This window comes from Callorhinchus milii, unplaced genomic scaffold (genome assembly GCF_018977255.1).
Source record: "Callorhinchus milii isolate IMCB2004 unplaced genomic scaffold, IMCB_Cmil_1.0 Scaffold5, whole genome shotgun sequence".
In the NCBI taxonomy this organism is placed as follows: domain Eukaryota; kingdom Metazoa; phylum Chordata; class Chondrichthyes; order Chimaeriformes; family Callorhinchidae; genus Callorhinchus; species Callorhinchus milii.
This window is the reverse complement of record NW_024704746.1, coordinates 14,865,398-14,891,545: the sequence shown is the minus strand read 5'-3', so window position 1 is coordinate 14,891,545 and position 26,148 is coordinate 14,865,398. Positions and strand designations below refer to the sequence as shown.

At 36.1% G+C, this 26,148-nt stretch overlaps 1 protein-coding gene across 1 annotated transcript in view; it reads left to right on the top strand.

Moving 5' to 3' along the window:
• LOC103174737 (choline transporter-like protein 5) overlaps positions 1-26,148 on the top strand; it is a 129,596-nt gene that overhangs the window by 99,900 nt on the left and 3,548 nt on the right. Inside the window, 15 exon segments of the mRNA XM_007887273.2 lie at positions 49-172; positions 9,244-9,327; positions 10,471-10,583; positions 15,337-15,468; positions 16,105-16,204; positions 16,954-17,003; positions 17,006-17,045; positions 17,541-17,628; positions 18,219-18,481; positions 19,058-19,152; positions 20,108-20,211; positions 20,319-20,392; positions 21,065-21,135; positions 21,263-21,351; positions 21,826-21,910. Coding sequence (XP_007885464.2) covers positions 49-172; positions 9,244-9,327; positions 10,471-10,583; positions 15,337-15,468; positions 16,105-16,204; positions 16,954-17,003; positions 17,006-17,045; positions 17,541-17,628; positions 18,219-18,481; positions 19,058-19,152; positions 20,108-20,211; positions 20,319-20,392; positions 21,065-21,135; positions 21,263-21,351; positions 21,826-21,910 — 1,512 coding nt within the window.

Below are 26,148 nucleotides of genomic sequence, written 5' to 3'. Positions count from 1 at the left end.
ATTTAATTAAAGTGACAACCACTAAAATGACCTTGATCTATTTTGCAGTCCTACGGAGATGCTTTCCTGACTTTACAACCAAGAATGGAATATTAACTGTAGCGAACAAGACAACTTTCAAAGATGGACTTGGTAAAACACGAAATGTGACTGACTTAAGGGACGCTGCCAAGTACGTAATTTATTCATACCAGCTCTTTAACTGGACTAATATTTCTCCACAGAACTCAAACAAAAGCCAAATCCATTTTCAAAACTTATCCCGTTTGCTGTGGTTTTGTGAACATGAGAGATACTTCAAGAATGTTTAAGAATTAAAATACAAGTGTTAAGGATTGCTTGGTTTTACTGACAATAGATGTTTAATGTGTTTTATAAGTACTCTGAGAGTAAAGTATTTATCTCACACATAACTGATTTCCAGTAGTAACATTAGTACCATAACTCTTCCATCACTTTTATTGGTCTCAATCTCATATTATCAATCCTTAAAAAGCACAAAGCAGGTATAACTGGATTGAACAATTGGCTTGGATAGATTTTTTTGCGAAATAACAGCAAAAAGTAAGAAGAATTGACAGACTTGTTCAAATCAATACCATTCCTGTTTGTTTATTTTTTAATACAGTAGGACTCACATTTCTTATCTTTATAAATCATATAATCATGTATATCATACATGCACTCCAGTCCCATTCAGTTACCTATCAAAAGCAATTAGATTTCTTTGCACTGGTCATATTTATCATCTCCTAAATCGTAACACTGCTCCCCTATTCTCCATTACTCCCGCACTTACCAGCTACATTAAATCACAGAAAATGTAGTGTTGATCTGTCACCACATGCACACTTACCGGTCGCAGTGATGAACTGCTGTTTGCACACTTACGGGCACAATATAAATTATTGATTAAATCAGATTTTATATGATTTATACAGATTTGCCAGCAACTCGGACTTTGAGTAAGTCAGATTAAAACTCTGGTCCACGCCTTTATCACCTCAAGGCTGGACTATGGGAACTCTCTCCTCGCCGGCCTTCCCGGCACCTCCCTCCACAAGCTGCAGGTCATTCAGAACTCTGCAGCTCGTGTACTGTCCCGCACTAGGCTTCGGGACCACATCACTCCCACCCTCGCTCGCCTCCACTGGCTCCCCATCCCCCAGAGGATCGAATTCAAGATCCTCATCCTCACCTACAAGGCCATTCACGGCCTTGCTCCCTCCTACCTCTCCGACCTACTATCCCCCTACCTACCTGCCCGGACCCTCCGTTCCTCTGGCTCCGGTCTGCTCCACATTCCCCATCCCATCCGCCCTACCAACGGTGGCCGGGCCTTCAGCCTCTCAGCCCCTAGGCTCTGGAACTCTATCCCCCAGTGCCTTCGCCTTGCCTCCTCCCTTTCCTCCTTCAAGGCCGGTGTCAAGACCTTTCTCTTTGACCGTGCCTTCAGCTCCCCTCTCGACTCTCTACCCCTCCTCGCTCCCTCCCTTCCCTCCCCCTGACCATTTCCCCCCTGCTCGGGTCCTGACCCAACTGTACAGCGCCTTGGGACGTCCTCCCGACGTGAAAGGCGCTCTAAAAATGGAATCTTGTTGTTGTTGTTGTCATGATCCCTAGTCGTACCATTATTTGAGTTTTACTGTAACAAGCTTGGAAAATTTTATATGAGTACACCCTTCAGAAATGGATTGGATAAAACAGAAGTGAGAGCTCACAGTGAGAATTGTTCAAGCAACATGCAATATAAGACCAAATGATCATACTGTGCCTCTCTTAACAGTTAGATTCCAATTCCCAAAGATATTTGCAGAACACATTTCTCTTTCTTACAGATTTCAAGGCAGCTTTTAGCAAACTACAATGATGCTGTATTAAGACACAGAAAGTCTTAATGTGTCTGAGGCAAAGACTGGAGTAATTAGCAATGATTTTAGATTTTTTTAAAAAACATCCTATTATTCTATTTCAACCAACAAATATATTCAACGCCTTCTTCCATTAGGCTTCATTTTTTCCAAGCGTAAACATCATCATTAGTATTCCAGAAATGTTGACTTGTCTTTTATCGCTACTTTTCTCAATTCCCCTGATAGTTTTCTTAGTTAACGCTAAGGCCAAAATCATCATTACATTTCATTCAAACGGAGTGCAGGAGGGCTTGCATATTCATCTTGCTTTCTTAATTATCAATTTGATTGAGGACCCAGATGATAACTACTAAATGCTGTTACTGTCACCATCACATATGACGAATAAAATGTGTGCAATTTTATAGGTAAGGTGTTAACGTATCTACTTAGCACTGCAATCATTTTATAGCAGAAGTTTGAAATTGTGATAGCTATGATTTTAATTCCTAGAAAATAAATATACATGGCTGAGATTTCCTGTGAGTAGTATTATCAATGCCCTGTTTCAGAATGTATTTCCCGACCTTTACCTCACCAGCAGCAATAAATTACCACCCAGAGATGTACAATAAGTTGATCAGTGATAAATAGTTGCAAATATCATTCATTCCCAGTTTGGCCGAGTTTAAAAATTACTTGTTCTAATACAAACAAAATTATTTTGTCACAACACTTTTCAGTCAAATCAAAATGCAGAGGTACTGTAATCTTCTAAATGGCTTCAGAAGAGTCCTATCTTTATCTTGGCAGGATTGTAGACATAAATGTTCAATCTAATTGGGCATTAGGGGATGTATTTCATAACAGGGCTTGATACCATTAATTCTGTAGCTACCAGTGGTTCATTTATGTAAGCCTGCATATCAATGACATAGAATACACATACCAGAGAATCCACAACTTTTAACAAACAGAAATAAAAATACCCACTGAAACACACAGCATATAGATTAACCAAACAAATGAATGGGTTCATAAATTATTATTATAAATAGTTTATCTAAACCACTTCTATTGTGCATTTTATTTTATGAAAAATGTATAGTAAGTTTTGTAGTTGGTTACTTTTGTAAGTGCAACAAATAGTGTATTTGTTTTTAAATTTACAGCCAAGTTACAACAATCCGTCACAGCCCCAAAAGGTGTTGGAATCATTTTTAAACAATATCAAAAGCTCTGAGTGAGCTAATGTGCGTTAAACCTGCATCAGCTCTTTGGCTGTCCTGCATGTCAATTTTACAGCTCAGTTGGAATTCAGTGTATGTTATGATCTGCTTCAGCCTGTTATACATGGCGGCATCAATTGTTGAAAAATAAACAGTTGTATGAACATTTGAGGTAGATTTACTTTATGATGCATGTGTTTACCGGGTAACATGTTGGATATGTATAAGATCTGTTTAACGACTACATGGCTGTGGTTGGAGTCCCAACATTAGTTCTCAGTTTTAAATAGTTTTTCTTGAATAGTTCAAAATAAATGATGGAACAGTGCGCAAACTGTGCTATGCTTTGTCGTTGCAAAAGAACCATTCGTCTCCTCAATTTTCCTCAAAAATAGACTATATTGTTGATGTTAAATGTTCCCGGGGAGATTAATTTATAAAATAGGCTTGTGCACTGTCCTCCCATTGCCTAAAGGGTAATGAGCTATACGGGCTGGGATGTTGGGAAATATCAACTCAGTTGCTAGTGGCAATGATCATGCCAACCTCACTCGAGTGGCTAAGCATAGCTGGTGGAGAATGTCACAGTGGGTAAAACAGAGAGAGTTTTGTTTGGTGGGAGCTTTGGCATATTATTATTGGAGGCAGCTTTGTTCTGAATTTAACCTATGTTATATATGACCTGGCTCATAATTGGATACAGTGACTATCAAACACATTGTATATAGGATTAGGCACTGAGCCAAAACAAGGCAGCAGATAATGGAAATATTTAACCTGGAGAAAAGAGTTAATATTTGACAATTGCAATATTTGTATGTGCAGGAAATATATATAGTGCAATGTTTGAGAGTCTTCAGGCACATAGCAAATCAAAGCTATCCAAGATAAAAGGGAGTTCACATGGGAACAAATTAATAAAATCAGATTAATCTCATTAACAAGATTGTGCATTGCAGTACAATCCTCATAATGGGATATCCCAGAGAGGTCATTCTTTTCTGAAAGGTTTGGCTACTTTTTAAAAAAGGCTACTTTCTAGTTTTGTCCACTCAACAGTATAACATTAAATAAATATATTCTTTGGTATTATCTCTGGGATCTGTGTATAACCATACAAAAAGGTTATTTGTTTAAAAACAATTCTATCAGGAGTTTTCTTTTTGACAAATTTGACTTAACAGGAAATGAATGTATCCTTTCTGCAAAAAGTAGGATCAAATCAGACCAGCAATTATGGCATTCATTTCCTAATATATCGATTATTTGGTCAGTCAATCCACGACTGTTTGTAGGACACTGCTGTGCGAAATTGGCTGCCACATTTTGCCCACAGAATACAGTCAATTTACGTTACAATATATTCTGTGAAGTGCTTTGAGATATCTCAACAAAATGAAAAGGTGCTCCATCAAATGCAAGGATTATTAATTTTGAGCCAGATTCAATTTCAAGTCTGGCTTCTAACCTCAAACACTGGAGGATTTATTTTTATTTTATATAAATTTGGATAGAAAATGCTTTTAATATTATAATTATTAATAATGTTTAATTCAAATTTAGATCGAGGAACTAAATTATGAATAAAAGGTGATTTGATTTGTGAACAGCGTATGCAGATTATTCTGATGCCTGAAGATGGAGTTTTTTGAAAATTGTTTAATATCTCAAATTATTTAATTAGCTTTTCCTTAAAATAATACATCAAAGTCCCTGCCTGATCCCCTAATTATGAAAATGCATAGGTGTCATCAGAATGATGTAGTAAAGATGGACAGTTTGTGCTCATATTTTTCACACATCAGGTTTTGATCTCCGTTCATCATGATTTGTAGGTTGGCAATGAGCAGGAAATGTCCTGGCAATCGAGTCAAGTTGAGTGACGGAGAGAAAAAAGAATGTTGTTGAAAAAGTTTATTAGAAGAGGTCATAGTCCCCAACTTAGATGGGGTTGGCTGAATAGACGGTTTAGAATTAAATATTTGTCACAGAGGATTGGAACATTTTGTGCAGCGAATGACTACGTGATGACTGATAGCATTGGCAGTTTCAAAAGGGAATTGAATAGGGTTTTTGATGGGAAAGGAGATCACAAGATGGTGAAACATTAATATTCATCGTGTTTCCAGAGGTTGGAAAGCAATCCAAAGTGGACATTTGAATAACCATCTTAGGAAGAGTTAATAACCTCTCAGTTTTATCCATGAGCTGAATGGAAATGCAAGGTTCCACATTCATATCCCATTTTACTGTGTGTTTCTTGATGGTTTCAGTCACTCTTAGTTTGCTTCAAATTATGAAACGGATTAGAATTTGATGCAGTGATCATTTTAAATTGAATCTGATGGTCAGTGTTTTTTTTAAATTCTGCAAAATAAAGTAAATCTATTGCTGTGCATAACTGACTGACTTATAATACCACATTAAGAAAAGTACAAGCACAGAAATACAATCAGCTCCTGTAGATTATTTGCCTTAGTTGTGGTTTGCGGACACAAAAGAAACATTTATCAAAGCTGGTTCTGATAGCAAGGAATGCACTTAATAATTTTCATCACAGGTAAGGATATTGGACTAAAAATATAATCCACAGAAGTCAAACATGCAACAATATTTCTAAGATTTTCAATCCCCCGAAGATTAAACAAATGATTTTATATTCCAGTCAGTAGTTAAAAGATGTAAGCCACTCAGCCATTGATTTATTACCTATCAGATATTATCATACTACTCATCTTTGAGTGGAATTGTTTAATATATGTAGGTAAATAGTCAATATAACAATTAAATCCAGCTGCTATATGGTTTTACAATCAATATCCTCAGTTTGTCAGAATAATTTTCTATCCCAAACCTGGTGTGCTCCATTATTTCATAGAGAATCTTTTATGCTGCATCAAACTTTTTGTCACATCCTTTGAGTCTTCATTTACACCTCAGGCAAACAATTCCTTTTTATGGAAATGTGATGATTTTCTTTGAGGTGAGTGGTGGCTATCTTCCTGGAAACTGCCCAACAACAGGGGTGGCCATTCCATTGAAAAATTGTACAAAACCACATCAAATGGCCACAAAGAACCCATTTTACAGCTGCCGAGATTCCTGTTGCAGCCTGGATGACTCAAGGAGGTGGTTTCAGCAAGACACCTATTGGGCTGCATTCAAAAGTGATCACTTAACATGCATCACCTGATCTCATGATTTGGTTCAGGGCAGCACTTGGAGACCTACAATTAGCCTCAGTGTTTAGTTTAGGGAGATGAGGGACGAGCCAAGATCCTCTCTGCTAATTGCTGTTCAGTGCGTTGTACTGATCAATTGAGAAATGTGTGAACCTCTGGAGAGACCAGGCTTGGTTGTTATGCCCCCTTTGGTTGAATACCCTGCCAGCACTCACTGTCAATTTTCACACATGTATAGTGGCCAATTGAGCAAGCTATCGGACCTCCCAGAAACTTTCAGCAATTCACTTATAATGTTATTAAAGAGCCAGTTTCCTCACTTAGAAAGTGGTGGGGAGCAGGCAGCATTCTGAATTACTCTACACCGCTTGTAAGCAGAAGAAAACAAACCATTCATCAATCTGAGCCAGCTTTTTTTCTGCTATTTGAGAGGATAATTCTTTGTATTGCTGCATGTGGCTTTCACGTTCCCCACATTCAACCGATTCTTTACACATTTGGAGCTGTTCTTTCCTGATATTTTTTGTGCTGAACAATTTCCCACATGACTGGTTTATTTCAAATTAAATCAAATATAACTAGAGCTACTCTAGTATCCTTTGTATTTGACAATTATTAGTAATATCTCTGCAACCAGCCCCTTAGATATTTTTCACTTTCAGTTTATTGCGTTCTTAGTATTTCACACTTAGAGGTATGTTCTCTCATTTTAAACCATGGAAACACCAGAAGGCACCAATTCTTCTCATTCCCTTTCCAAGAAAGAATTTTGCTTATGAACTATTGTTGTCAAAGAACAAAATGTTGGACTCAAGCAAGACTCTCAAGATTTTATTAATGAGATTTCCCACAATTGTGGAATATTTTTAAACATAGAAGGCCAGACAGCTTTCCACAGAACTTTCCACAATTATGATCTTAAATTTTAAGACAAAATGTTCTCACAAGATAAGACTGGTGAAACCTTAGGCCTTTCGTCTCTTCAACTGATGTGATCATGTGCAGCATTTTCATACAAAAGATATGAAAGTCATGTTTAAAAAGTCATTAAAATGTGTTGCCCAACATTGTACTTTTGGAACCTTAGACAGGAGCACCAGGCTGCTTTTGGTAATAACATGTAATACAAGATAACAATTCCAAATTTAATATTTTGTGTTTTATTGTTATTAGATGGTGTGTTCATTCCAGAGATCCCAGGTTTTGTTTTGCATTCTAAATTCCAACTGAGTAAATAGTCATATGGGACAAGAAATGCTTTACTAACACCTGTTGTGCAGCATCTTGTATTTTTTTCAGAAAACAATTATTGCTCCCCAGAAATTAAAATATTACACTATTGTTTTGAGCATTCTGTTTCCTTGGCACCATCTTCTGTACATGGCTTCTACAGACACATTACATCAATCATGTCTATTGATGTAAGTTATTTTAATATGAGTGTGTATAACAGAAGTAGAGTGTAATATTTACTCAGAAGCGAACAAGTGTGTGCTGCAAATTTGATGAATTCTGAAAATGGGAGAGGATAAAATATGTTCATGGTTTCTCAAATCCAGTACCATTTGTTCAAAATGTCTTCACAAGATTTTTCAAATTTAGTCAAGAACACTCAATGTGAGTTAAAAAGCTGCTTAGATTTCTGATATTACAAAGTTAATAATGATTAGTTTCTTATATTGATTTTGCATTCTGTCAGGATTGTAAAATTTCAGTTAATCCCAACATCTTTTTGGATCTTCTAAGCTCCCTCAGCATTATTGCCAAGAATAGACAAACGTCAGAATGCTTTTATACATTAATACCAGTGAAGCCACAAACATATTTTGATGTCTACCTTAATACTTTATCAAGATTAGAATTACAGGATTAGGTGGTGACAATCATTGAACAGAAGCCTTTCAAATATAAGCTACATTGTCAAACGATTGAATTCATTCAGCTCTTAATAGCAGACGTGAGTCAGGACTCGATGTTGTTACATTTTGATTCTATAAAATAAAGCCTCCAAAAGCACTGAATATTGTTGCATTTCCCACTAGTTTCAATGAAAACATAATGCTACAATTGCTTAAAATGTTGACATAAAAGTTGATAAACATGTGCATCCATAAACCAAAATAGCTTAAGCACAAAATCAGCTACTTTCATAATGGGATGATACTACAAAATGTAACACGAATGACTTAAATGCATTTGTGAACCGCTGTGAGCATCACAATAGCAATTACAAAGAAAGCAGTAGCAACCCTCTGTTTCAGAGATGACGAAAGGACAGAAATTATATATAAACATTACGACTTAAAAACAAGTGGTTGAAACGATGAGAGGATAACTTGATGAATATTGCTTTCAATTTTGCAAAAGATAAATGCTGCAATTATATCACATCCAGGATAATCATTAACTGCATTCTGTACGGTTTATTCCTCAAATTTCTTTGCTTATTTTTAGTGCACTGTATTTTTTTCTTTGGTTTAGGTTCCTCTTTGTCATATATCAAAAACATCACATTTAACCCAGAGGGCAGCCAGGAGATTCACTGGCAGGTCAACAATACCCTTCTCCTCAATCTTCTTTATATTCCTCTGGGGAAGCAACTGTCAATGTTTCAATCTATTGGCTTAAGTCAGGCTGGGAACTTTCTATGCGTGGAAGGGCTGGTGTGAAGCCATATCCTTCAACTTTGTGATATCTGATTATTTCAGCAAGAAATTGTGTTCCTAACTGGCAAATATTGTTGAAATGTATTACAAACAACCCATTGTCAGTCTATTTTTCAAATGACAGTAATTCACTTCTGTGAGGTGCAATGTATTGTACTTCCTATGGTAATGCTTAATGCATTGCTTCTAATATGGTATGACTTTATTAACTTCTCTTGCATTAGTCTGATAATAAGCTGTTGTGCTAATTGTGCCATCAATAGTGATTACTATGAATAAAAAATAGGCAGTAATATGATTGAATTTGTTACAGTGGCATAAATGATGTTCTTGATGCGAGAGAGGTTGGAATGAAGATTTTTGAAGACTATACTAACTCCTGGTTCTGGATTTTAATGTAAGTATAGGTTTAGAATAGTTACAGTAGGGACGCAGAAAATCATTTGTTTAAGTGCAGTGGGTGCCCATTTCAATGCATTGCAATCAGCAGTCAAAATACAAAAGATGATGATACACAATATTGCTTTTAATAGTGCACAGACAGTGTAGTTAAATTAACATACAATTCCCCAATTCACTCTTACCTCCATCCAGACTTGCGTGTGTGCAGTCATATAGTTCCAGGGCCACACTCTGATATATTGCCTAAGTGGCCCTTTTTTATGCATAAGCCTAGACGGCAAGTGTCTTGTCCTCACTACACAGCACACATGTCCCACTTGCAGCAATTCACTGGATTGACATAATCAGCAGGAACTCTTGATGAAATTCCCTCTTCCTAAGCCAGAAGGACTGAGAGTTCAAATTTGCACACAGCTGTATATGCAGGATTGTTTTCATGCATATCATACTATCAAATTCAGCTATTAAGCAGTAAGTACAGTATTATTTTACTGTTATAATGGTGGAATTTGTTCATTTGGTAACTGAACAAAACTTGTACATTACGAAGTTGAGAGGAGAGGAGGGGAAGAGGAGAAATACAGCAATAAACTGAGAAACTATGACTCTCCCCTGTCAAATAAATATCAAGAAACACATTAACCTGGTAGTAAAGAGGTGAAAATCCAGCGAGGATAGATTAGAACTTACAAATACTCAGAAAGCCAGTTCAGCTATTTTAGTGGATAACATATTGAATGGATACCAATTATCAGGTTATGATGTTAAAGGGAATGGCTACTTTTTTGCTGAACTAGTGAATCTCAATTTGCGGATTAATTTGAAGTTGCAATAGACATCTATCGGTTTCTCATAATTTTGGGCTGCAAATTGACCTACCATAGGCTTCTGTTACAATGCAAGGGGTGCACATATGTTTCTGTTAAAATGTGATAAGCTGTGCACACAGCACTTTTCTTACAATGTAATAAAACATGCCAATCCACTTCTGTTTAATGTGTTAATGTGTGGCTAGAGACATCTGTTACAATGTGATAAGGTATTCACCTAGGGTTATACTAAAATGCAACTGGAGGTGAACATAATTAGGTTAGACAGTAAGTTTCTTTCTGTAATTAACATACATTTTTATTTATAGTGGGTTGGTCATTGCAATGGTTGTGAGCTTGGTGTTCATCCTACTCCTGCGGTTTACAGCTGGCGTACTATTCTGGTTTGTGATCTTTGCAGTAGTTGGGGTGATAGGCTATGGTAAGTATTATTTCCTTGTGCATGTTACAGTTGCATTGTGCATTGAGTGTACACAGTATGTGCATGTAATTGAAATTAGACTAGCCCCAGCTGCTGGGATGTATTGCACAAGCTTTTACATGTTTTCCCTGTTTGAGAGACAGAAAAGTATTATTCATTAAATCAGAGGTTACTGTATAACTAAAAGGGCTAATGTAAAAAACTGTGTACAGCAAATCTATTTTAATTGGCAATCCAAAGCGTATGGATGCAGGAACATGCTGGTTCTGAAGAATGACAGATATGGTCACAAACTACAAGATGAAGACAAAAAGCGAGAAACAATGTTTTAGCAGCAAGACAGGTGGCCCTATTGAAACAGAGAAATCATTCCCTAGGTCATGCATTAATCAAAACCTTCTCAACAATAGTTCATCTTTCCATAAAATCTTAGATATATATCCAGAAATAAAATATTTTATGGAAAGATGCTCTCATATTATAATTATCATTATATGAAAGCATATTATAATAATAATTATTTGATGTCTCAATGTGTTTCACAGGAATTTACTGTGTGTTTGAAGGTGAATGCAGCAACCAATTTGCACACAGCAATGTTCCACGAACAGCCGTAAAATGAATGATTAATTTTGTTTGGAGATTGTTGGTCAGGACACCACCAGGAGAAATTCCCTTCTCTTTTCAAACAGTGCCATGAGGTTTTTAATGTCCATTTGAACAGGTCCATTTGAATGGTCTCATACAAAAAGACCACACCTCTGACAATGCTGCACTCTTCAGGACTGCATTGGACTGTCAGACTTATCGACTATGTGATCTCAAAGTCCCAACACAGGGCTAAAACCCGTAACCTTCTGACTCAGAGGTTTGAATGCTACCAACAGAATCAGGCTGACATATGTTGTATCTTTTTTTAAAAAAACACAGGATACATCAAAAAGAATTACTCTAGATGCATTTACCCTTTAATTTGATGGAAGAGGTTTGTTGTTGAAGGCAGCCTAGTTCCAGTTTCCTGCCAGTTAACAGCCAAATCCTTGTGAGTGTGGGGATGACAGATTGTACCCACTGTACTTGTGAACAGGTGGCAGAGGTGGATTTCTGTGTGTTGTGTATTCACGGGGGTGGGCAAATAGCAAATCACATTGGCTGTATGATTATTAGAGTTTAGAGCTTTACCTGCAATTTGATTAAATGAGGGTTATTTTTGTGAACTTTTATAATTTTTGATAAAATTATATCTTGATGACCTGCATCCATATTCCAGTGTGTGCTGTCATTATCTGCGCTAGTTTATGTCTCACGATAATACCCTTATCTGTCAAAGGAGGCAGAATGCATTTAAAAATGTGCTTCAAATCAGTTTTAACCAGCTTGTAACATTGCATGTAACAAAAGAAAATGTCAAAATTCAGATACAAGTTACAATTAAAAGTGGTACAGCCAGTGAAGGGTGAGGGCACTGAATAATCTTGCTCGAATTAAGGGCTAATTGACCAATTATCCAAATGATTTACTGGCAAGCATTGTTGTCATTTGAATATTATGTTACTGAATGAACTTGATGGACAATTTGCAACAGAAAAGACAGCTGTAAAGTCCTTTTATAATTAGATAATGGCTAACAGCATTTGTATCCTAGTTTCAAAAATTGAACATTTAAATAACATTTAAGTAGCAATATTCTGCAAGATTTTTGAAACCTTCCTTGTCTTGGAAATGAACAGGCAGTATAGACATCTTTGGACAGCATGGGAAGCACTAAAGAGGTGCCAAAACCCTCTTGTGCAGTCAGAAAAATAATAACATGGTATAAAGCAAAGTAATTATAGGAAGCTTGATTTATACTTCATTCTATACATCAGATTGAATCAAAAGAAAAACACCTAATTTGGCGATTTTGGTGAATGCACATAACGGCGAATTGGGGTATTAGGTATTAATTGGATCAAAGAGCTTTTTGCATTGATCAACATTTTGATTATGTTAATAAAAAGTTCTTTGATCGTTCTGAGGCCATGCATGGGACAGTCCAACTGCTTGACACGGGACTCAGAAGGGAGCCCAAGACAATTTGTCGCTGTCAGTTTTACACTGCACCGCTGCTGAAACCTCCTCTTTCAGATGGTGTGGGGAGAATAATTCCAGCACAATTTGTGTTGGCTGACCCTCTATTTATACAGCACAATTGTTAGTACATTTCTGCCCCAAACTGTGACAATTTGCTACCAAGGGTGCAGTATGATTGCAACACAAACCAAATGCAGTGGAGCAATGTGATTCATTGCAATGTCAAGCCTTGAGACAAACTAGAGAATACACTGCTTTTATTTTCTTCATACAATAGACTGAGTAGGGTAATGCTATTCTGTAACTAGTGCAGCTAACAACTGAGATTTCTCATTGATTAAATAGGATTGGCTTATTATTTGGTGGTCTTGTCTGATGTCTTGTCAGGTTTTGTTAGTTAATATGATCATCAAATAATATTAATCCCTACATTTAATATAAAATTGAAATGTCTGAAAATGCTTCACAGGGAACTACTATCAATTGTAGTGACTTTATTCATAGGCAAACAGATGCCTTGGAATTATTATAGCCAGTGCTTGTTCGACAGATCTTTATCAGATCTCACAAGAATCCCAAGCAAAACAGTTATTTTCAGGAGACAAAAAAGTAAAAATATGTAGAATCCTGGGGTTCATTTTGCAGAAAGACATCCAGAATTTGTAACAGGCGGTGATGCCAAACTAACTTATTTAAGACAAGATGCTGAAACCTAGCTCCTCACTGGAATTGTGGTGCTCTGATCAGCAGAACTGTATGAAAGATTGGTCACCTAGCACTGTCTAATAATCTGTACACATGTGGCATTACAACATTGAGCTATTTCTGCTTGCAGGCTTCAATGTTCCTAATAAGATGTTGTGCTGAAAGTACATTTAAAGTAGTATCTATAGTTAATGACAATCGAATGGAAAAAGCTAGGGAACTGTAACATGAAAAGGAGCATGGAGCTCTCTGCAGCCAATGTAATGTCCAAAAGAGTACATGAACATTACTTTATACAAGTCAATAATGGTAATGCTAAAATCGAGCATGAGAAAATACACACTGAGGAAACCAATGTGACCTTGATCATAACCAATTGTAGATAGCACAGACAATAATGAAAGAAGCGTTGACACCCCATGATAATAATCCTTGCATTTGATATAGCGCTTTTCACGTCAGGAGGACGTCCCAAAGCGCTTCACAGAACACACTGTAAAGTGAATTGACTGTATATTTGTGGGCGAACGCGGCAGCCGATGCCTTCAGAATGGGGAAAAACATGGTATGGAAAGAAATTCATCAGTGAAGCTCTCCATATGGAAAGTTCGCTTCCTCCACCAAACTGCAACTCAGAGCTCCAATGCAATGATGGACGTTGTTTTTGGCTCTCATGTGAATGAGCTTGAGAAGTTGTAAAGTTTCTGTATTTGACTGACAAGCAATTACTTCAAATCACCGAGCAAGAGATCTGACCTCAGAAATCATGCTATGCTTTGCATAAAAGCTATGTGGGTTGACTCAGTCTCTTAGATGTAGTTTCACCATTGGCATATGTTCACTGGGTAAAGTACAGAAAAGGTCAGACTTACAATTAGTGGCATCAATATGAAATAGTTAATAGGATCTGACACAGATCATAAGCATCTACAAATCTTAAACTCTTTCATCCAATACTTCTACAAGGTTCTTGTTGCTGTTTTATCAGTCTTCTCTTTGTTGGTATTGGAAAATATCTTTGTTCGCAATATTAATAATAATCCTTGCATTTGATATAGTGCTTTTCACGTCTTCTAGACGTCCCAAAGCGCAACACAAATATACTGAAAAGTGAATTGACTGTATATTTGTGGGCGAACGCGGCAGCCAATTGCGCACAGCAATATCCCACAAACAGTCGTAGATTGAAAATGACCAATTTATTATTGTTTTTTGTTTTGAAGGGATTATTATTAGGCGTGTGGAGTAAGGAAACTTGCCCAAGGTTTCGCCCTGCCTGGAATTGAACTCAGTTCTCTCGCTTGCAAAGCAAGTGCTCTCACCACTGAGCTACAGGACTCCAATTATCCAATAACCAACAACAAATTGCAAATCTAAGATCAGATTTTAATTCAGGAGTGGGGGAGGGCGGGTGAAGCAGTATCGAAATTTGACCAAATTTCCTCATCTTACAACTAAGAAAATGGCATTACTCATAGGCAGAAAGGTAATTTGTAAGTTTGTGCCTTTGAACTCATAACTCATTCAGGAGGGCCACGTTATCTTCAGTGATGCACAACATTCTCCCCTACTGGAATTGATGAATAGGTGGCTGCTGTTGACAGATGATGTAAGACTCATTTTAGATAATCTTTTCAATCACATTTTCCCTAGGCTGTATCCATCGACTACCCCTGAGAGGCTACTGAAAGGGTGGAGAATCAATCATCTGATTCTAGTGGTAGAGTAGTGAGCAGGAAATTAGGGGCCACATTTTTAGGTGATCTATATGCGTGTCTGAATGAATCGAAACATAAGTAAAGGTTACTCTCAGTGACAGGTGTCTACTGATATGCTACTCGTAGTCTGATGTGAAACTATAGAAGCGTATTCATTACAAATCAATACATCATTAAAATCACATATAACACAGTAAAGTTACCCAAATGGCGCTTGGAACAATCGTATTTCTTCCTATCTTTACTTTCTCTTACAGGTATCTGGCACTGTTACTGGGAGTACAGCAGCCTCAAAGGCAAGCCTGGAGCAGATGTTGCTATCTATGACATTGGGTTCCAGACAGATTTCAGGATCTATCTGCAGCTCAGGCAGACGTGGCTGGCTTTTAGTAAGTCTAAAAGTGTCTTGGAAAGATTGTTACTCGCAGAATAAATTTATGATGAACAATCCCATCCATAACGCCTGCACACATGGCTTTCTTAGATTAGCCGAAAAGTAGCAGTGCATCAATAGTCACCTCATCTTCTTGGAGCATCACAGATCTAAATCCTGTCTGTTACAGAATTAAATTGGAAGTTGTTAGTTTAGCTGCCTCGGGCAAAGTAGCAACAGGAAAATATGGTCTTATTTCTAGGCAAGCTATCAAATAGAGCTACATAACGGAAAATATAACAATACAGAGTCTTAGCTTTTCACGTACTTTTAACATAAGCACAGTTGTGAAATGCCAACAAACAGAGTAAAGGAATGTGAAGTTGCTGCTTTAAATCCAGACTGTGTTCATGATCTCCACTGTACTATCAGGGAGAGACAGAAACTACATGGACTTAGCACAGGTCGAAAAGAAAAATTGAGAGCAGCTCACAAATACTGTCTTTCCATCGCGTTCCAGGAATCAGGCAAAGAGTGAAAATAATGTTTTAGGTGCATGCTGGCCACCCATTATAACATCATTAAATTATAATTATATTAAAATGCACGTTTATATTTCTCTTTTCTAAAATACAGCGTTTGTATTTTTCAGTGATTTTTCTTTGCATTATTGAAGTGATCATCATACTGATGCTGATTTTCCTAAGAAAAAGAATTTTTATTGCAATTGCACTCCTCAGGGAAGGGAGCAAGTAAGTGACTTTGTATTATACGTCCTGTCCATAAGATTATTTTTGGATCTATACACAGACTTGTTCTCTCAAAGGCTGTGGTGCATCACTGCTACAGTGAGGGACCATGTATTGCACTTTACATCAGTTATTTGAGAACTGAAAAGACATTTTACACTAAAAAAGGGTTTTCTTAGCAGTTACTGAGGTGCATAATATTAGTGAATAAAAACATTTTTCTACCTTTTTGGCCCAAAATGATGACGTAATGGAGCGCTATATCTAGGATTACTATTATTATATGACAGGTTTTGATAGAGTAGTTAGGGAGAAACTGTTCCCTCTGGTGGGAGGGTCAGTAACCAGAGGACCCAAATTTAATATAATTGGCAAAAGACCCAGAAGGAAGACGAGGAGAATTTTTTTTAATCCAGAGAGTTGTTACAGTCTAGAATGCACTGCTGAAAGGGTGGTGGAAGCAGAATCGATAATAACTTTCAAAAGGGAAAAAAAATGCAGTGTTATGGGGTATGAGTAGGGGAGTGGGTCTAGTTGTTAGTTCTTTCAAAGAGTCGGCACAAGCCTGATGGGCCGAATGGCTTCCTTCTGTGCTGTAAGATTCTATGATTCTATATGTGGATGCTTTTTGGGGCATTTACAAATATAGTCCAAATGTCTATATTATGTTTTATTAAAATTTTAAAATGCAATTGAAATGCAATGATATTAAGTGTTATGATTGTTTATGCATCTTAATCTTTTTTCATCAGGGCCATAGGATATATTATGTCTACATTATTCTACCCGATCATCACCTTTGTACTCTAGCCATCTGTATTTCCTATTGGGCAGTCACATCTATGTATCCTTTGACAAAAGCCTGCAATATTGATAACTGATATATTATTATATAGTACTGCAAGTAGAAGAAAACACAAGACTGTAAACTGCAGTGCCTAATCTCTAGTTGCCATTTGCGGTGATCTGTTTGATCCTTTTAGGTCACAGTCATGCATTTGGATTGCAGAATTAAAGCAATGATAATACGAATGGTTCCACAGCACATATAATATTCAACACCCATTGCTATTCATTCTTAAAATGAATAGCAATGGGTATTGAATATTACCTTCAAATTTATAAGTCAACACTAATTAGCCTATGCAAATGCAAGGCTTATTATTGGCAAAGGGGCACTACAACATTACAGACATACTGTATTTATTTAATTCTTCAAATGGTCTGTGGCACGATCTCTGTCTTACAAAGTTCTACAATATTTTTAAAAAATCTAAATATTTTGACAGTTTGTGTTACAGTATGAATAATAAAATATTTCTTAACATAAAATATGCAGATTCCTATCAACGTCTGGTGAATCAGTATACAAAGTGATGGCCAACCAGGGCCACTGTATATATGCAAACAAAACATGCAATCCTGAGGTAAGTATTCAGACATATAGTGATAAAAGAAGTCAACAAATGTACATTGAACATGATTCTTTAGACACCTACCTGACTATATCTGGTAAAATGGATTCTAGCAGACCTAATGGAATGAATATGTTGTATTAAACAGATTTGATCTATCTACACTTCACATGACAGTGGTAACAAATTAAATGTCCTATTTTGAGAACGGAAATGCCATATAAAATAGACACTGTCCAATCTGCTACCTAAATAAATAATAGATATTTATTATTTATTAAATTTATTATTTATTATATTTATTGTTACTATTTTGAAAAAGAATCATATTTATAACATAATGTCAGAAAAGTGGAAAAAGAGAAAATTACCTTATGAAGATTCCATCATTGCCTGACTATCATTTTATGCGCTGTGCACTTTGTTGCATCATCAAACAAAAAATACCTTATTGGTCATGCTTCACTATTACAATATACACTTACAATATTCCCAGTATAAGTGTTTCTTAACTGGAAAGTTTCTATTTTCTGGTGGCTACATTGAATAATCAATTGTTTTGTGTTACAAGAAGCCTGATTGCATGTTCTCCTTTTTATTAGACATTTAATTTGACCAATGTCAGCAAAGTATGCCGGGGTGCTCAGTGTTCATTTGCTTTCTATGGTGGGGAAAGCATTTACCACAAATACATCCTTGTCCTTCAAATCTGCAACCTTGTTGTCTTCTTGTGGCTTGTGAACTTTGCAATTGCATTGGGACAGTGCACGTTGGCTGGTGCCTTTGCCTCCTATTACTGGGCCTTTAAGAAGCCAGCTGATATACCAGCATTCCCTCTGCTTGCATCATTTGGCCGTACACTGAGGTAAGAACAAGGATATCAATTCAGGTTACTTGTTATCATTGTATTCCACTTACATTTCTCACTGCGAGCTGCCTCTGCATTCTTTTTTTTATTATTATTATTTTTTTAGCTGGGAGTGAGTGGGAAAATAGGAAGGTTTCATATCTCTGCATTTTTATCGCATTACTGTTGTTCTCTGATCAGCCAACAAATAATTAAATTCTGCAAAGAATGATTACCTTGACAATTTTTTTCCCTTCGCTGCCACCTAGTTTACCTGCTAGACTCATGGCCATTGAACTGTATGGGAATTTCTAAGAGTAGCGAATAAAAATAAAAGTGACAATAAGACCTACTATAGTTAGGGTCCTAGAGATCAGTTACTTTCTCACATGAGACTAAACAATTTACAGTTACAGGGTTTTCTATGTTATATATTATTGTGTCAGTAGATGGCAGCATTTGCTCATATGTTTTAAAAAGTGACTGAAACGACTTGCAGCACGAATACTCCAATCCACATTACGTTAGTTGTATTTGATCACTCTGTTGTTCATTTAACTAATGATTGGTCTGTTTGTTACTCATTATTCTTAGGTACCACACAGGTTCATTGGCTTTTGGCTCTTTAATTCTTGCAATTGTCCAATTTATAAGAATCATTTTGGAATACCTGGATAATAAACTGAAAGGTGAGTCCTTACAAAACCCCTTTTCGATGCCAATAAATGAAAAGTGAGTCAGTGACTATTTGTTGACTAGTCTGTTCTATTGGTAGGTGAAGATGATGAGTCTGTTAGTTGTGATGGAGTATTAACTGTTTGGACGTGATGAATGTTATTGATTTATCAAATATGAGTCAATTGTATTCACAAGTGAATATTTTCCTTGAATTAAAAATATGGTTAATTGTCTCTATTATTTCTATGTGTAGTAATATGTAATACTATAGGTTAGAAATTATGTATAAATAGTAGCTCTCCATGAGCAGTATTCTAGACAAACTTTTCTGACAAAATAATGAACCACAAGAGCAAAGCTTGAAGAGATTATAAAGTCATTAGAAACCTAAGATTGAGTCACAGCTAATAACAGACATTACCAAGCGGTGGTGCGTAATACAACAATAAATACCACAATCTTGCAGCCTTCATTTATATATTCAGTCATTCAGGTTCATTGAGTTTTGCTCTATGGCTTTGCACCAAGTTCCACTAATGCCAAGCTTTACTGTGCAGACTTGTATTGTCCTTTTACCAATGTAAAGTTTGAGCATAAGGAGTAGTCTGTTTCTCTTGCTGCTAGCATCAAACTTTATCTCCTGTTGCTTTGGTGAGTTACATTTCTTGTCTTTTCTTTGTTGAATTTTGATGAAAATATGAAGCAGAAGATGAAGGGCAAATTGGGTCCATAATGTGAAAGGAAGAATAGACAAGGAATTATTTCTTGCTTCTAAAATAATTTTCACAATTTTTTATATTTTCTAGCAAGAACTTATTATGAGCAGGAGTGTAAAATACTTTGTTGTGCATAAGTTGGCAGATAATTCTATGGGGCAAATGAATTTAAATTGCTATTGAATTGATATTAAATGTATTTTCTTTTGTCTTATGGCTTTCCATTCATTATCTTTTCTCCACTTTGCAGGTGCACACAACCAGTTTGCCAAATTTGTGCTGTGCTGCATGAAATGTTGTTTTTGGTGTTTGGAAAGGTTCATTAAATTTCTTAATAGGAATGCATATATAATGGTGAGTTGGTTTTGTTAACTGAAATCTAATGCACCACATTTTAGAAGAATTTTCACTCTGATACCAATAGCATCACATGGGTCATGTTGTATATTTTCATTTTCTAGATTGCAATATATGGTAAAAATTTCTGCACATCTGCAAAGGAAGCCTTCTTTTTGCTGATGAGGAATGTTGTCAGGTGAGTGGTCATATATGTACCAAAGCCAGATATTAATTTTCTTATCAGATTATAAAACAGTACAAAAATAAGACAGAATCTCAGCCATCTGATATAATTAATAATTGAAATGAATGGATGTCCATGTTTCTACTGTACTGAATTGATCTAAGCAAGATTATTATTAATAATAATCCTGACATTTGGTATAGAGCCTTTCATTTTGGGAAGATCTCTCAAAGAGCTGTGCAGGATACACTGTACTGACAATTTGGACCAGCAATGTCGCACAAACAGCCATGATTTGAATGACCAATTTTATTCGGGGAATTGTTGGCAGCAACAGCTTGCATTATGTAGCACCCCTCACACAGGATAGCGTCCCAGAGCGCTTAATGGTGCAGAGCATGACTTCAGTAGGCTTGGTCGAAGAGGAAGGTCTTCAGGTGTGATCTGAAGATGGGAATAAAGGGGCAAGACAGAGTGATAGATCAAGAGTGTTCCAGAGTTTCGGGGAGTAGTGGCTTAAAGCACAGCCACTGATAGGGGAATGAAGGGCACAAGGGACATGCAGGAAGCCAGAGCCAGTCGAGTGGAGGCAAGATACCAAGAAAAGTCCCTTCGTTTTTTCAAATAATGTCAAATTATTCTTTTTTAAAATCTCTTAAACATGCATTCATTCTTGCTCAACAGAGTGGCAGTATTAGATAAAGTTACAGATTTTCTACTGTTCCTGGGGAAACTCCTGATTGTTGGAGGTGTAGGTGAGTAATCTCTTCCTTAAGACATTGACTTTTACTGAAGTATATTTCCAATATGGTAAAATCAAACATAGTTCAATATTTACAATCCCCGAGCAATATTTTTTTAAGATGTATTTATTTTCTACAGGTGTGCTTGCGTTTTTCTTCTTCACACGCAGAATAACTATAATTGCAGATGAGGCACCAGTGTTAAACTATTATTGGGTACCTTTGATGGTAAGGAATCTATTTGGATTTTTTTTTACATTGTATTTACAGGAGTGAACCATCACCAGTGAACCCGACAACTTACTTCATACACCATTTGTTAGAACTTATAATGCTATCACACATTTGCAAACTCTTAGATTCTAATTTTAATCATCCAAATTAATGTTAGTTTGTAAGAAATATCAGAAATATTTATTGTTGTTTTCCATTAAAACTTGGTTAACCTGAAAGACAAGCAAAATTAAATTAAAATAAAAACAGCAGTTCGCTCTCATATTCTGAGATAACTACAATCCACACTCTGCATGATGAGACAAGCATCAGATAACAGTCTGAGGATAGAATCGTAGAAAGGTTGAGTGATCAAAGATAGGAGAGCCATATTGAATAATGTGTAATTATCTAACTAAAGATGCACTTTTAAAAAATGTTCCCCATGACCACTGATTTGATTGAAATGCATGTGTCTTCTGTTTGCAGACTGTGATATTTGGATCGTATCTAATTGCACATGGTTTCTTCAGTGTCTACGCAATGTGTGTAGATACTTTATTCCTCTGTTTCTGTAAGTAAATAGTAAATATTTTAGTTTTCTTTAAAATGTATTAGCATCAAAATCTGTTTTATTTTTTAAACACTGGAGGAGGATGTGGGAGTCTAAGTGTATAATATATATTAAGTACATATATTTATATATTTACAGCAAATCCTTCCCTTTTTTATATATAAAATAGGATTTGCTGTGATCTAACCTCAGTCTACCCTTGCAATGATATTGAATTATACAGCGCTATAGGTACCCTAATCCAAAAATAATTTACATTAGGTATTTTCTATTATTTCAGTTTTGGCATTTAGAAAAGCTACAGCACAGTATTTATATTACTTGATAATAATACCCTCAGTCTAAAATGTTAATCATGCTAACTGAAGAGCTATCACATGAGGAAAACTGTGGCCCATTTTCTGATACCAGCAGGTGGTAAGCTTTGTTGAATGAAATTAGCTGAAATAGATACAATTACACAGTGATGTCCAGGGATACGTGCCAGACTGAATTTTAAACACAAAGTGGTGCAAATTCAGCTATTATTTTGTGTCAAAATTTAATTATTTTGAGGTTTAGAAGTGGCTAGAGATTGTTAAAATCAATGATGATCGTGACAATGGGACAAGATTCCCTTATGCACGCGTGATGCTTTGTTTTTATTTACATTTTCCAATGGCCTGAAAGTACCAAGTAGGCATCTGATATCACTGGGTAGATCCATTTCACCAGGATTTTTTAAAATCTTATTTTTAAGTATCTGCTCTCCTCCTCATCTATCAAAATATATATTATGCTGGGTCATTTCTTGGGATCTGACCATTTCTTTTTAACGCATCCATACTCTCTTTCAGTTGGTCGTCTAGGAGGATGGGAGTAGGTGCACAAACAGTCAACTACATGTGTAAATGTACTCATGTTCCTTGATCTAGGGAGACTTGCATAGCAACCTTCACTGTTCAAATTATTCTTTAGAAATATCCAAGTTTCTCAATGCCTGAATCTCATATACAATATGACCCATGTACTCATTCAGATTCAAAACCATTGCTTTGAGAAAACATTGTGAAGAAAATCTTCCCATCAACTTCAAATTAAAGTCTAAATAACATTATAAACACAATATTGTAGTTGCTGTAGTTTTAAGGCTATAAAACAAACTGTGGGGCATTGCATTTCAGTAGGCATTTCAGTATTGATTGCACAATAGCCATTTGTCTTAATCAACAACAATCTGCGTTATATCCCTTCGGGCAGGATAGTGTCCCAAAGTGCTTGTAAGGCAGTTAAAAGTATTGCAATGCAGTTCTTTTTTTACTAAAATCATCAATATTCATGTATCATAGAGCTTTCTATGAGTATGAATTCCAAACACTTTGAGCTCTATGGCTTTGCTGCACCTGTGCTGCACCTTTTAACTGAAAACTAAAGCTGCTATCTTACAAACATCTGATTAAGTTTTTATTTTGCATTGAAATCATTGAAACCTGAATACACTATAAATTGTTTCAGCACTTTTCTGATTGTTCACTGGCATACAATTATGCTGATTACACATTTGATACTTCTGTGCTTGAACTATATCTCCAGCTGTGAAATGTAATCTTTCAGCTTCACTAGATTCTGGCAGGCATTATGTTTTTTTTTCTTAAAAGGCTGGCAATATTTTTTCAAATGTGCTACCGAATCTTCTAACATATTTCTTGTGCTTCCTTTCATTCCTCTTTCCCTTCCATTGTAATTGTTTCGATGAGCACATCCCTTCCCTCTTGCTTTGGCTTCTTGCTGCCCTATCCAGGTGAAGATTTGGAAAGAAATGATGGTTCTGCAGCAAGGCCCTACTTCATGTCAGCTGAACTACACAGAATTCTGGGGAGGAAGGAACAAATTCCTAAGAAGGCAAATGGATAGCTGCTTACACTGCGCCAGCTGCACTTTCTGTCTTGCTTTTGTTGATTGTGTGAACATGGTAACATCTTTTAACAAAGTCACTAGTCAGTTGCTGAAAGTCAGTTACCTGACTATCACCATTTGTTTTGAAGTGTTATCTTCAAGGAAAATGTTGTAGAGTTCTAGTTTTGAAAAAAACATTAGCAAAAATAAAAGTTTTTCTTAAAAAAAAGATCAGCAATACGATGCTAGTGGCAATAAGGATGTACACAATGTAACCCTTCAAGATGTCACTTGTCATGCATTTCTATACATCAAGCTGCCTAGGAGAGATAGACTGATATCAGTTTATCATGCAGATAAATTGTTTTTTTTTCCTATTTTCCCCCGTAGTTTTTTTTCCCTATTTTACTCAGTGCCTATATTGATGCAGGTCAAGTGCTAGTATCTAAGGCAATTATAAAACTGGAAAATGTTACAAGAGGGTGAAACATTGCAGTGAGAACTCCAGTGGCCTTACAAAGGACCTATGTCCTTGACCTGTCTGATGCAGATGCAGTGTTGCTACACAAGTACCTAAAGCAAGTTCTGCACTATCAAGCTTTTTAATTGTCCTCTATGGTGGCAGTAAGTTCAAATACTGATACAAGACTGATATGCAATAAACACCAAAATAAACACCAATCTCTGAACTAGAATTTTACAGTTAAGGTGCCTAGAGTAAAGCAAGGATTGTACTACCCACATTGTAGTCTGTACGATATTAAGTCCAGATACATTGCATTGTGTTTCAGGTAGTAAAGTATGCCATTAAAATTCCTGCAGAATGTAAACTAAAGCCATTCATGATCAACGTGTCATTTACCCTATTTAGTTGATCAGTGGTACTAAAACAAACCTTTGTTATTAATTACGGAAATTAGTTCCTTTAATAGGAACATAGTGTAAGTTAATTTGAATATTTAATATAACATTCATTACTGTATATAATTTTCCACAAAGGTACAGGGCTATTCTTGTGCATTTTTACTAATTAGAATTGATACTTTTTATAAATATTAGAAAAAATGTCAAAGGAATTAAAAGTTAGCTTTGTTATTCCTTATTATGGCGTTTGTACAAAAGGTTACTGTACTAATGCTGTAATTATGGTGCTGCATATTTGACTATTTCACAGATATTCTAGATAAAATAGGCTTTGTGCTACCATGGTTTGTTGATATATCTTTTGAAGACATGCATGCTGTATTTTAGTTCATTTAAATTATATTAAACAAGATTTGATTGATGCAGGCCAGTTAAATCATGTGTGGATTTGCAGGATAACATTCACATAAATGCTGAAAGGAGCCAAAGCAGCTACTTCAGAACTGAAAGACGACATATTAGATATATTCAATCCAGATCATTCTTTCATAGAATGCAACCAAGATCAAGAAATCATGTACAAGTGAATTTTGCCCAAAACAATTTGTGTTTTTTTTTAAAAATCAAAACACATTTGAATTTATTAACTCAATGCAGATAATGCACCTGAGGGGTCTGAATATAGACCAAGCTCATCAGTGCAAAGGATCTAATATTGTTCAACAACGAATGCATTTAAAAACAAAATAAATAAATGCTGTTATATGCAAGATGTCAAAAATAGTTTTCTACAAAAACTTGAAAATTCTTTGCACTAATTTAGAAATAAGTGGCGATTATTTCAGGTTGTCACGGATCACAAAAGGGATCAACATTTTTTGATGCAAGGCATCAACAAAGCACAGTACGTCAAACATCAGTGAGAATATATAATTACTAAATGTGGATTAGAATAAAGACAGTCATGAACATTCACAAAGTAGAGAACCTTCATAAAATAAACAGCACAATGGTTGGGTGGCTATTCTGGACGGATCAAATGGGCCAAAGAGCATTCTTCATTTTGTTAGATCGTGAAAAAAGAAGCAAAGGTAGTGCTGTAGTATCCTATAGTCAGAGACAGTCTTCCTCTCTAGATTACATTGCAAATTTATGTTGTAATGTGTCTCTTCTGATTTTAGGGATTACAAACTTGAAAAGGCTGATCCAGCTTTTCAATTAAGCTCTGAGCTGGCCAGCAGGAGTCACATATTACAGGTTTTGAGCAGCTCAGCCATTTAGCTCTTTGGGTATGTGAGTGCATTTATTTTACTTCGCTCTCCTTCCCTGTAGGGATATGCTGAGCTCTAGTTGTGAACAGGATCTTAGACGGATGAGAGAACATTCAGCTGCCCATGCATTTTTTTATATATAAATAAAATCAAGCTTGATAACCGATGCAAGTACTTTTTGTGAAATAAAAGCTTAAAAGTTTTCTTTTAAAAAGAACCTTATAAAGG